Source organism: Limanda limanda, chromosome 10 (genome assembly GCF_963576545.1).
Source record: "Limanda limanda chromosome 10, fLimLim1.1, whole genome shotgun sequence".
Classification (NCBI taxonomy): Eukaryota; Metazoa; Chordata; class Actinopteri; order Pleuronectiformes; family Pleuronectidae; genus Limanda; species Limanda limanda.
In genome coordinates, this window is record NC_083645.1 from 24461140 (window position 1) to 24474235 (window position 13096).

Below are 13096 nucleotides of genomic sequence, written 5' to 3' on the forward strand. Positions count from 1 at the left end.
TTACCAGCTTTATTCACATTTTCTGATGGTACCCATTTAAATATACTAAGCTCTCATGAGTCCCAGTGAAGTTTAATATGTTTATATACATAACATTCTGGTCATGCTAACTTGCTGCTCACTGTTGTACATAAGCCTAGTTGATAAAAGCCCATGTACTACAAACAGTATTATATTGAACTACCCACTGTCCTCAACCTAAGTGCTGCGTGAATAAAACATCGGCATCAGACATTTTTAATTCCAATAACCAATTGAACTGTTAAGATGGATATTCTTAGAAGCAGCTGTGTGCAAACTTTGACTGTTTCTTGTCTGCTGGCGTCTGGATGTGACCCAACCACGAGAGAAAAGGGGTTATGAATTTACTAAGTGCTTAAAGTAGATTTAGTGCGTCCCAGCCCTGGACGTATGCTGGCAGGACAGATGCACAGTGGTCACTGGTCTGAGATGTGGTGCTCCCACAGCTCGGGCCCAGACGAGCCACTGAAGAGGAACTTCTTATGTGGTGGTGAAGAAAAGTGTATAAAATGTGAATAAACTTCGGATTTCAGTTTCTTGTCATTTCTCTGGATTTCTTTGTGTTTACGTGTACTTATGTACTTTATAGGTTGTGTCATCGTGAAAACAACAGTGTTTTGAAAAGTGTGGGTTTGCTTTTGAGTTTATTCCAAAAGAATCAAAGGGTTTTATTATTTAGAAGCTAGAATGATAGATTGAATATAAAGGTGTCAAACATATCTGCCACGATCCTGAAAGTACAAGTACACACATACATGTAAAACAAATGACGTATACCATGAGACATCCTGCTCATTGTATATCTTGAGACACAGGACTGCACATTCTTCTGTGGTGCTGCCACTTCTGGCCACAACCAGCTGGGTTGCGTTACTGGACAGCTATTTTCAATGGGTGATGATTATCCAGTTCCATAGGCTTCGCTCTGAGGTTTCTACTCAGACACCAAACTGCATGTGGATAAGCACCACCAGCAAAACCACAAGGCTTCTTCCAAATAGGCTCATATAAGTTACACATGAGACCCAATCTGGTCGAAAACAGAAGCAATGATTCAGAGGAAATGTTGTTTTTTTGTTACTGTGTTGACTTTTACATCAGACATTGTGTCTTTCACAGATTGTCCCTGCACAAGTTGTACATTCCAGTATGTCCAGTCCAACCCTCATATGGGCAGAGCCATACAATAACAGCAACAGCAGACATTCCGGTTCTATAGAAATATGCACTTGGTGTGGGGGAGTGTATTTGTTCTGTATATATTATTGGAACTTCAAATACACATATGATGTATTATAGAGTATTTACTTTACCCTGTGTCACAAACAGCGGCACATAATTACCCCAATGGGAAATAAAGTTGTATAAGTTAGAATTTGCCTGCAGAGCTGTGGACAACATATGGAGTTTATGTAACAACATACTCACATCACACAGAGTCTGAACATGCTGAAGTCTCAGGGGAAGGGAAACACTCAGGGGGGAAGAGGGGAGCAGGTTTTAAACATGAAACAAGGATAATTTGGTGCTTAGCAAAGGAAAGAACTGAAAAGAGACAGATTCCTTTCATCCCTCATCTAAAATCTGACTCTGACTAATAGTGTCTCTATCTTCAACCCTCTAAAAAATAGAAGGTCATCATTTTAAATGCAGATTCATTAACAATGGGTGACTAATGTTGTGTTTTGCAACCGTAATAATGAGACATAAAAAGTGCAGCATCACATTGAGATCAGATATACCGAGTCCACAGAACTGTTCTGCAAACTGTTCATGTTAAAGAATGTTAAGGAAAGCAAAAAAGAAAAATGCTGGATCCAGGTAGTTTTTGCGTAAATCCTGTTTATAAACAAACAAACAAACAAACCCACATGAAAACGTAAGCTTCTTAAATAACAATGTTAAAGATCCTGCTGTGATTTCACTGTTTATTTTCTCTGTTTATTTTCACTGATTCTGTTCTGAATGAGTTGACTCGGCCTCACAACGGGACCTCTTTCTCCAGAGAGGCCCTGAAATAGAAAAACTACAGACCCGCCCTCGTCCCGTTGCCTCTTAATTGCCATAACAAACCATTACCAGGTTCCGCAGTGAACTGGGTCTGCAGTGTGTGAGTGTTTCCTCCTCGTGTTTGTCTGTGGTCGTGCTCGATGTTGTTTGTGTTTGCAGGGAAATGATAGGTTTCTCTGCTCGGCTCCGAACTGCCTTTTAAAACAAGCACGAACGTGAAGGCTTCAGGTTTACTTCAGCATATCCTCAGACACGAGGTAATTATCGAGAGGGCTGATGTTTCGCCTGATTGCTAAAAAACTATTGACATAATTGACTTTGAGTAGAAAGTCGTGTTGACAGGATGCTCCCTCTTCGCAGAACACTGAGGTAAACACGAGCTGGTTTGACATGTGGCTCTGGCTCTGTTCCCCTCCTCCTGAACACCAAGCTTCTTTGAATCTGGCCGCTTTTTTTTGGGGGGGGGGGGGGATCCTGAATTCCCGCTCTTCCCGCTTAGCAAATAAATAGCAGGCGGGATCCTCAGCTCCAGCAGTTCCACTCTCCTCCTCCTCCTGCACTCAGCATCCGTCTGACACCATGTGGACCCAGGCCAGCGCTCCTCTGCTGCTGCTGCTGCTCGCCTGCTGCCTCCGGCCGGCCGAGGCCCAGGGCGACGGCAGGAGGCAGAGCATCTGGGACGAGCCCATCAAATTCAAGACCAAGGCTCAGGACTCCTGCACCATGACCATCACCGGTCACGGGGATTACACCCGGCTGAGGCTGTCGTGCCGGAGCAGCGAGGGCTCCTACTGGTGCGAGTACGTGGGCAAGCCTTACAACTGCCGCACCTACAACAAAAACCCCCGACACTACTTTGTCCAGATGATGTGGGGCTTCAGAAAACTCCAGAACGCCTGCCAGGCGCCGAAGACCATCAGACCTCAGATGTGCAGGAGGGCGTCCGACGACTCTCAGATGATCTTTTCGTCCGCTTCGTCGTCCCACTTGTGGCAAGACCCTTCATCAAGGCCCAAACCGGGAGCAGAGCCTGCAAGACCTGAACCTCGACCTGCACCGACCAGGCAGGAGTCAGGGAGGAGAGCCTCCTCGAAATCCAAGACCTTGGGGAGAACCACTCCGCCACCACTGACACCTCCTGTGGAGAGCAACGCCAAGAGGGTGGCTCGCCGCTACTGCTGGAGGTCACTTCACGGCGTCTGCTCCTTCGTCATTGGGTTCTTTCGAAATTAACAAGAAAGGTAAAACATACAGCATTTATCATGTTTTACCGCTAATCCAAGAATTCTGTGTCGGATTGAAGTGTTTGGAATCAAGATTAGCAAAGTTAAATGTTTTTGTTGTATTCACAGGTTTACAGTTCTAATGACGAGGTCTTCTACGACCGTCTAAAGGTGAAGAACGGGAGCAGGAGAAGGGAGGTTACTCAGCGACTCCCAAGCAAACCTTCCATCATTATGATCATCATCATCATCATCATCATCATCATCATCCACTGAAAGACAGATTTCCACCTTTTCATGGTCACAGCTGTAAGAACTTCACTACCTGACTTCATTTAGTCACAACAAACATTTTGCATTAAACTGTTCAAGTACTTCACTTCACTTGGGAGAGTTGAGTCTCACGAACATGGAGACGAACCTAAACATCGAAGGCAAACTTATTTATCTTTGTTTGTTTACTTGTATATAATCTGCATCACTTTGTATAACTTTGAATATTACATTATTTTCAAAACAGCAAAGATTTGTGTACTGATGTCTTTGACAAATGTAATAAATGTGAACTTTTATGATGGAATAAATACAGTATTCTCAATATCTGTGTTTATCAGTTTCCATTTATGGATCGTTACTACAGTGAACCAGTAGGTGTCCCTGTTGCTCAAGGTTCAGGAACTGTAAAAAGTCAGTCCTGGTGATTTTCTCCTGCGGGGACATCCGGCATGTTTCAAGATATTTCAAGTCATTTAGTATCTGACTCACTTTAACAGCAGATGGTCCAGTGAACGTCTTTAAACACCCAGATGCCTTCGATGTTATCATAGAGCAGTTGGGACTTCTTTCAGCGAGCGGCACAATCTGCCACCACAGATTAAGTCTGAGTACTGATAATTCATCAAAGATCTGGTAAGTGTTCACAACTTTTGGACAAATATGGACCATGCATGTAGTTGACCTTTCCTAAATGTAAGTTAAGTTTGAGCAGGAGGTGAAAGTGCATGAATATAGTGGAGTATTTTTAAGAAAAAGTATTGACTGTGCTGTTTATTATGCAGTTTACAGTTAAATATGTTTAAAAACTGCAGTACAAGCTTGTACTCAACCCACCAACTCAAGTGTGTGTGGTGTGTGTGTGTGTGTGTGTGTGTGTGTGTGTGTGTGTGTGTGTGTGTGTGTGTGCGTGTGTGTGTGTGTGTTTGTGTGTGTGTGTGTGTGTATTAAGGGGTGGGCTGATCCTGGAGCAGCAGCAGACTGTAGCTGCAGGTAAAGAGGACTCGTCTCTCAGGTGTCAGGAGCTGAAGTTTTCTCTGAAAAGTAAAGTTCAGGTAGGTCGACTCTGATTTATCTCATGTCTGTTAGAATTACTCTGATTATAGAGTATAAAGGTTTGTAGTGTGTGTGTTACTGCTTGGTTTGTTTTACATAGTTTATAATCCATAGATTTGCCATAACTCTGATTCTTTGAGGGTGAGTTTATAATATACGACCATAATGTCCCTGCAATGATCAGATAAGTTTAAATGTCCTTTATAGTTTTACTTTATAACATTTCTTAGAGAAATATTGTACTTTTATATTGCACAAAGTGTTTGTAACTTATTACTTATACTCATTTTAAGATTTTCCATGCGGAGAACATGCTGTACTTCTTCTAAACTAACCAGCCGTGTATCATTGAGAGAAAATGTACACATTGACAGGTTTCAACATTAAGTAACTGTATCCATTAATACTTAAAATTGCATTATGGTATTACAATGTAGTAGTTACATGAGTTTTTCTGTGCAATGAGAACTTTTACTATTTAAAGTTGAGGATTTTTTTGCTGATTGTACTTAAGAATAAGTATTGAATAAATTGTTTTAATTCATCTTCGATCTTCTGTTTAAGTCACGTGTGAAGGACTCTTATTCCCTTGAAACTAAAAAAACTACAAAAGAAACCTTGCCTTGTCTTTTAGCTTCAGATTCAGTATCAACTGTGTGTGGATAAAGTTTCTGTGAGAAGCCCGACCTCGAACCCACAGGTCCGAGGGGATTATAATGATTCCTTTTAAGAAGGAAATGAAAGGGATTAGAGGTCAGATATCTAAATCCGAAATATATCCTCTTGCAGGGTCTTTTCCACAGGTTCCATGGCTTTCCTCACCAATCTCACCATCCTGCTGGTGCTGGCTTGTATTTCCCATCAGCTGATGTTGGGCAGCTGTCAGAAGGGTCGAAGGGGACGGGGGGGACGAGGGGTGGACAGAGGACAGAACAAGGACAGGTCAGGGGTGAAGGTCGGCCGCCAACCCAAATCTGTCTCCGCTCAGCCCATCAAGGGGAAGCTGGTCACCAAGGACAAGTCCGAGTGCACCTGGGCGGCCACGGGGGACGATGTCTTCGTCCTCGGGGTCACTTGCAGGAAGGGGGACAGAAGCTTCAGCTGCGAATACGTCTCCCAACCGTCCCTCTGTCAGCGCTACACCTCCAACCCCAAACTCTACTGGAAGCAGATAGCGAGGGCGCTGAAGAAGCAGAGGAACCTGTGCCAGGACGGCAGCACGCCGGTCAGGGCAGGAATGTGCCGACAAGCTGCCAGAGACGCTCACTTCAGACTCCGGGACGTTCAGAGGGAAACCGTCCTGCCTCCCCCGCCTCCCCCCCCGGCCAGATCTGTCAAATCCTGTCAGCCTGGAAACAAGCGGCTGGCGGAGGAGCAATGCAACGACGCCTGGTCGAGTCTGTGCACGTTCTTTTTTACTATGGTGAGGGATGATGATTGCTGAGACGGAGAAAAGTGAAGAATTAGAAAGAAAATCTGCTTCTTATGACGTCACATCTTTATATATATACTTGCTGCTTCACAAAAAGTTAAACTAGTCACAAAAAAATTTGCATTTATGTGCACGTACCTTTGAGATAGATCTTCCCAATGTTAACACTCAATAAACTTATACTTTTGCATTTCTAACTACTTTAATTGTTTCTTCATAGTTTGTCTATTTGTACGAGAATAACTTGTGTTATAAGAAAATACAACACAAAAACCTGACACGTGAGAATAAAACCAATTTTCTCTGTCAAACAAAGACAACTACATCACAGGCCCACATATACATTTTCTATCTATATTCATTAATGTAATTACAGAATGAGATTTTTTGCTCCATTCAAACAAAAGCACTTTGTCCATGTTCTTTTAAAACAATCGAACTTACTGTAAATCCCCAGTTTTCTGTTTTCTCTGATGTGTGTGCTCACTCCCGCTGGAGGTATTTGCTGGAAGATTTGACACTGGGCATGTTTCTGTATTGACACAGTAATTTAACCAGAGGGAGTGTGATTTTTGAAAAGCATTAGCCCGCATACTTTGGCAAGAAGCCTCTGACTCCGCGTTCTCAGTGTGGAAGTTTAAAAACCTCACATGGTGAACTTGCAAAATCAGAGTCAGCGGGGATCAGGGAGTATTGTTGGCATTTAAACCTCGATCGGTGAAGCTTTCAACACTTCGGGTTTTGCCAAGTCGATACGGCATTGAAATGAAAATGTTAACCATTTTTAGAGAAGTTAAATGCAGCATTGAAGCAAAACACTGCCTTGAAGCTTCTATTTCCTCATAGTTAAGCATTTTCCTTTCTCACAAAACTTTACCAGCCTCAGATCAACTGGCAACCTGTTAAATTAAAGATCTGTTCATTCAGACTCCGGGGTTTTGGAAGGAATTGGGGCAAGAAACAACAACATTTGAACTGTCTTGTCCTGTATCACTTGCTCTGTGCATGAAATAGCTTTTTGGATAAAGGATTTTTCACACGTAGCTAAAACGTTGACTGCAACACTAAAGAGAAACATATCTTTCCCGAGGCGTTTTAAAACAAACTCCTTGTTGTTTCTTGGATGATATCTTTGTCTTGTTCTCTTTGAAATTGTGTGCAAAACTAAACTAAACAAATAATCACACAGCACACAGATCTGTTCCCAATCGGCCTCGAGGGAACGACCTCCCTCTCCTTGATGATTCGAGCTCGGTCTCCCGCTGCAAACTAATGCATCACCCACAGCTGAAATCCATCAGGCTCAGACTGCTCAGCAGGTTGCATTGTGGGCCATGTAGGAAAAAGCCCTCGTTGGTAGATAACGCAGAATGAAGCAATGTGGCTGCAACTAAAAGTAAATTAGAGGGCTGTGCACGAAACAGCAGCAGGAACGCAGCGAGCCAGTGGAGGCCGGGAGGAGAACTCCTTCAAGGGAAACTTTACAACACCAGCTGCCGAGAAACACAAGACTTTGATTCTGCCTGTAAAATGTGATGCAAGGGACTATAACAAGAGAAAGTGTGCAAGCAGTCCCTGTAAACCCTGAAAATACCATGAGAACACCTGTTCTCTCCTAATTTAAATACATTGTAAAGATAATAACAAGGTTAAATAACCCTGAGACCATCTGTCTTTTCAAATGTAAGAAAACCATGAAAACTCATATTATATAGAACAAAACATCATTATTAGAAATGTTTTAAAAGTGCACTTTTGTATTCTGATGTATTATCATGTTCCTGACCTGTCTGTTTTAACCCAGGTACATTTCACTGAGCTCCTGCCGTGTTCTGCTCCCTCAGGCATCACATGAGCTGCTGTTAGTGAACAGTCTCATTCAGTGGACACCAGCGCACACTTTAGATAAAAGCAACAAGCAAACTGTGTCTGGTTTGTTCTGTTTGCTGCTCAGTGATTCGTCCCATGATTCTCTGTTGTTCCCTGTTTCTGCAGTTCAGGTAAAAAATCCACTAATTCATCAGCCGGTGCAGCAGCAGAGGGAAATGAAGATTAACGATTTCACAAAGACAGACAACAGAAGAATTTCTAGTCTGGTTCCACATCTCCATTCTCCACCGCTCAGCATCTTCTTGACATGTTGCATTTTGGTACGAGAGTTCAAATGAATTCTTCGTGTGTGTTTGCTCCTGTTGTGACAGCGAGGTCAGAAAAGTTCACTAAGAGCTGAGAACCACCAACGTGAGACTGAGAGTTTCAAGTGTCAAGTTCTATTTGTCATGTGCAAGTTAACACAGGGTCGACAGAACAATGAAAGGTGTCTGACAGGACTGCAATTAGTGCAATGATTCAATTAGAATGACAGCAAAAGTCAAATACGATACAAGAACTATATATATCAGCCACACAGGAATATTGTATGTATGCTTCTTGCACATTCTCCAATGGTGAGTGAGGAAAGGAAACAGACAGGTGAGGAGATATGCAGACGGGTGATGGACATGAAGTTCAGAAACCTGACAGCCTGGTGATGGACACACTGTTCTCAGGTCTGTTGGTGCGTGCAGCTGCAGCTCCTGCAACATCTGCCCGACAGGAACACAGAGAACAGTCTGCTTCCAAAGTCTGATTCACACTTTCTATTGGCACTGATGAATTTTTATCAGATTAGATGAAAAGCAAATCTTAACTGCAGGTCTAAAAACTCTCCATTGAATCTCTGATGTGTGATATTTATGTTTATGGACAAACCCAGGAGCTCAAAAGAATCTAAAATAAAACACCAGGGCAACAAAACTCCCCTTAACATCATCAAGCTGCATCAGATTTGAAACGCTCATTGATTTCAGTCCCTAAATTTAATCAAGATCCATGAATTAATCTTGTAAAATGTAAAAAACACACAATGCTAACTAAAGTAAATCAGCACCAGAATATAAAGGATTCTGCCGCGACCCAAACCCTTTCCTTCCACCAAGTTTCATCATGTTTCATCAGTAGTTTTTACATAACCCTGCGATTCTGACCTCTTTCAATTGACCCTTATTTGTCTAATTGCAGCATTAGAACTGGATTCCATCAACTCAGCAGGTTTAAATGATTTAAAGTAGAAGACTGCTATCAGCAGCCAAAAGAACTCAATGCTACACTGGATTATATAATTGGATAAATGCTCAAAAACGTCCTCAGACGACTACATACGCAGAGGTGGCCTGACTGCCGGCGGCTCCTGATTGGCTGAGACGTGTGGGCCTTGGTCAAAGTGAGAGTACGGAGAACACGCCCACTGCTCCACTGACTCTAAGGAGATTTGGCCCAGGGTTTGTCAGTACAGATTACACACTCGCATGAATGAGCGTTTAGTTCATAAAGAGCTTTCCCTAGATTACAAAGACCTGACCGGGGGGAGGAAACAACACATTGTTAGCGTGAAATGAGAATTGATAACCTGAGTTCTCCGAGTGCAGCGTAGAGAAAAACATTGTAAAGTCACTCCTTCAAATACAGAGGTGAAGGGAAAGGATGAAATCAGAGCTGAGACAGTATCACACAGAAATCAGAGAGCAGGAAAAAGACACTTTCTCCATCTTGTGTTGTTTGGGGATGAAATGTGAGACTGGAGGCTTGTTCACAGCGTCTTCCTGTGGAGGAAATGAGCACATCCTGTGCAGCGAGTGATTTATGACGTGCTGCGCTCACCGCCACCGGCCACATGAAGTGCACAGTCATGATTAGCAACCAGCAGCCGACCAACCTGCAGATGGAGATTTTTGCACAAATGAGATCTTAGAAATTGCATCTGCAAGTTACAAGGAGGGGAATAAATAATTGAATATCAAAGATCACACTGTGTTTATTGTTTGTATGGTGGTTGAGTTGACTTTTTAAAATGATGCACTGTACAGCAAAACCTTACAGTGTGAGTGAAGCATCTCCTCTTCCTCCCCATCAATCCATCCATTATCTCACTGCTAATTCTTCGAGGGTTTCAGGGGGGCTAGCCGGTTGGGTTGAGGCTAGGTTCATTTAGAAGAATAGAGAACATTTAATTTCTCTAAACATTTTATAACCCGTAACCCTAACACTTTATTTACAGTGTAGCAGCACAATATCCTTCAGTGTGTTTATCTGAAAACATTTGTTTTTCCATTTCTTAATGGATCGAATCATTTCACATTTTGATCAAACTGCACCATGCTTACTTTTACGGTTTTGTGATTTCAGGTGTTTCATTAGAACAAACCTTTTTACGGACATTGGTTCAAAACTCAGCAGCTCCTACAGCCAACATCACTCAATGCTTAATGATTAAAATGTCAAAAACAAATTTCCTCTGATATTGAGGTTTTGATTTTTATTATTTGTATGTATTTATTTTTCCTGTAGTTTTGGTTAAAGACATATTTTACTTGTTTCTCTTTTCGTGTACGATAACGACATTTCCGTTTCTTCTTCTCTTTGCTTGATGTCTTTTACTGCTCAACACAGATCTGCCTGTTCAGACAGTCCCCAGAGTTATTCTGTAGAAAAAGTACATTAAGTGCAGCAATAACAACCTTGCGCAGTGAAATGCTATTAACACAAATGACTGTAACTACAGAGTAAAGGTGAGATAATTGTCTAATTTGTCGCTCTGAGCTGAGTTCATGTCTGCAGACGGAGGAACAACATGCCAACACATGAAACCTCTCTGATCCTCATGTGGTTTCTGAACAGATCGGCTGGCAGACAGTTTATTAAACATATTCTGAACCACACAGACAGAAATAAATAATTGTTGTTTGTCTCTGATCGTTAGGATGAATGCAGGAATCTGATCTTTAGATTTTCATGTAGAAAACAGTGAGAGAATAGAAGGTAAACAAGTTGTTCTAACTCCTCAAAGCTCGTCCTGCCTTGAGAACAGTAACAAAACAATTTCTACATCTTTAACCACAGATAAACTTTGAGGGGTTCATGTTATCGCAAATTTGTTTTGTGAGGACAACTTTATTTGTAATTCAAGTTCTAATTTAAGTTTCCATTAATCATTTCTTTATTGTCATGCCTATATTTACACAAGCTTTAAAGGAAGGTAAATGTAGTTTAAAGACTAAGAAATTGAAACTATGACATATTTAGTGACTCAAAGTTAATTGATTAGTTTTCAGTTAATCAACACTGACTAATTGTTTAAATTTACATTTTATATATTGTTGGATGAATCAATAAAAAGGCACATCAGACTATAAATATATAGTTTATATGTTTTATGTGATTCTTAATATGTAAAAAAGGTATAAATGTTGTATAGTAAAAACATTTCTCTCTGAAATACACAGTGTAAATACTCAAGTAAATAAGAAGTACCTCAAAACCACATCCGTAAAGTAATTACCAGAGTAAATGCACTTCCATCTTGTGCAGAGTTAAAGAGACGAGTGCACATTGTGCCTTTTCCCTCTGATGATATAGAGAATCCAAAAAAATGTACCATTCTGTTTTGGAGCAAGTAGATATTGAATATCACTACTGTAAATGGGAAGTTTTTCTTTACAGTTACAAGCTGAACACTTAATTTCATGCTCGCTCTGAACTCTGCTGCCATCCTGTGGTACGAGTCCACCCGAGTCGAGTCGTTTCCCATGGATCTGAGCAACCAGTGTGTTTGACACCAAGCCTCTTCATGTAGAGAGACGTGGACGCAGTAGATGTCTTCATATGACCAATGTCTCATAGCGTCCCATTACTTATTGATCCCTGACAGCCACACTGCAATTTAGTCAGGATCAGGGGTTCATTTGAAATTAATGAGAGCAGCAGCGTATATGGAGGTTTTAATAATTCAGCAGCAGGATTGTATTTTTGTAAGTTGCATTTAACACATGCTGGGAGCAACGTGAAGGAATAAGGTAAACAACTGTGTGTAACAGGACAAGCGAGTGGAGCAGACACATTTAATTCAAATGAATCAATTCAATTCAAACAGATCACACGTTATTCTCTATACTAAAATCCAACCTACACATCTATTAGTTCAGAGAAAGTCATGGAAATAACACAAAAACGTTTAAGTCAATGTTCTCCAATGTAGACACTGTAATAAGTCAAAAAATGCAGGCGAGTAATTCACAGTAATTCAATCAATATCGAGCTGAATTCAGAAAGAAGCTGTGGATGAAACTCCTGGTCTCACGTGTTGCTGTGTCTGGCAGCAGCTCATCGTTCAGAGCTGCTCAGCTCCATAACAACACATTAATCATTCCCCCCACAGAGGTAGAGCAAAGCCCTCTGGTAGTCTCCAGTCGTGTCCTCCTGCAAAACAACAACACATGGAACAGAGAACTTTATTAGTTTCATAAGATTCATTAGTTCTTTTGAAGCTATTTCAAATAAAAACACAGTCGTAAAAAAATATTAATAACAAAAACTAGAATTAGGTAAAATCAGGGAATTAGAAGCGATAAAAGTAAGTTTAATAAGTAACTTAATAACATTTTACGTCCAACAAGGATTTGTTTATTTCCCTGTCTAATTGTTTGTTTGTTTGATTGGTCGTAAACAAGATTATATAAAATTGCATGGTAGAAAAAAGAGCCCACAAAATGTTGGCTTAGTTCCGGAAATTATTTTCTATTTCTTTGACACTGTGAGATTTTGCAGTTTTTCCACATTTTCATTGACAAGCAAAAATGTATGGATCTATACAGATAAATCCTGTAGATCTAAATGTAGTTTCATATGGGGACTGTCAGGCCTTGATGAAGGTAAACAGTCATAACTTCTGCAAACTACTTAAAATCTAGGAGAATACGTGTTTGTTCATTCGTACATTTTGCTGCATGTATTTATAGGATATTTCATAATGGCTTATAAAGCAATTCAATATCTGTCATCTGGGATTCTCCAGTGGAGGCAATAAGACGTCTCCGCCGGCACATCTGGTCCCAGGAGAACAGATTAATTCTCTTCAGCCTGTGTGAGAACCAGGGAAGTCTCATCACGCCGAACAAGGGATTTAAAGTAAATCACTGAGCTGCACTCCATCACCGCTCCGACGTGAACGGTGCAGACGCTGCATAAACACCAGCATCGATCTGAC

The 13096-nt window shown here is 41.2% G+C and overlaps 3 protein-coding genes across 3 annotated transcripts in view; 2 read left to right on the forward strand and 1 right to left on the reverse strand.

Annotated features, from left to right (window-relative positions):
- The first annotated feature begins 2610 nt into the window (after positions 1-2610).
- Positions 2611-3264, forward strand: fgfbp2a (fibroblast growth factor binding protein 2a). The gene has a single exon (XM_061078963.1). The coding sequence runs from the start codon at positions 2611-2613 to the stop codon at positions 3262-3264; it is 654 nt and encodes a 217-aa protein (XP_060934946.1).
- A 2127-nt stretch (positions 3265-5391) lies between these two features.
- fgfbp1a (fibroblast growth factor binding protein 1a) lies at positions 5392-6027 on the forward strand. The gene has a single exon (XM_061078995.1). It carries the CDS (start codon positions 5392-5394, stop codon positions 6025-6027), a length of 636 nt encoding a protein of 211 aa, XP_060934978.1.
- Positions 6028-12249: 6222 nt separating this feature from the next.
- Positions 12250-13096, reverse strand: part of anxa5a (annexin A5a) — a 22550-nt gene continuing 21703 nt past the window's right edge. Inside the window, exon 12 of the mRNA XM_061079211.1 lies at positions 12250-12309. Coding sequence (XP_060935194.1) covers positions 12250-12309 — 60 coding nt within the window. The remainder of the gene's footprint in view (positions 12310-13096) is intronic.

Excerpts from the sequence above, each read along its gene's own strand:
- fgfbp2a (XM_061078963.1), top strand. The coding sequence starts at position 2,611 with ATGTGGACCCAGGCCAGCGCTCCTCTGCTGCTGCTGCTGCTCGCCTGC.
- fgfbp1a (XM_061078995.1), top strand. The coding sequence starts at position 5,392 with ATGGCTTTCCTCACCAATCTCACCATCCTGCTGGTGCTGGCTTGTATT.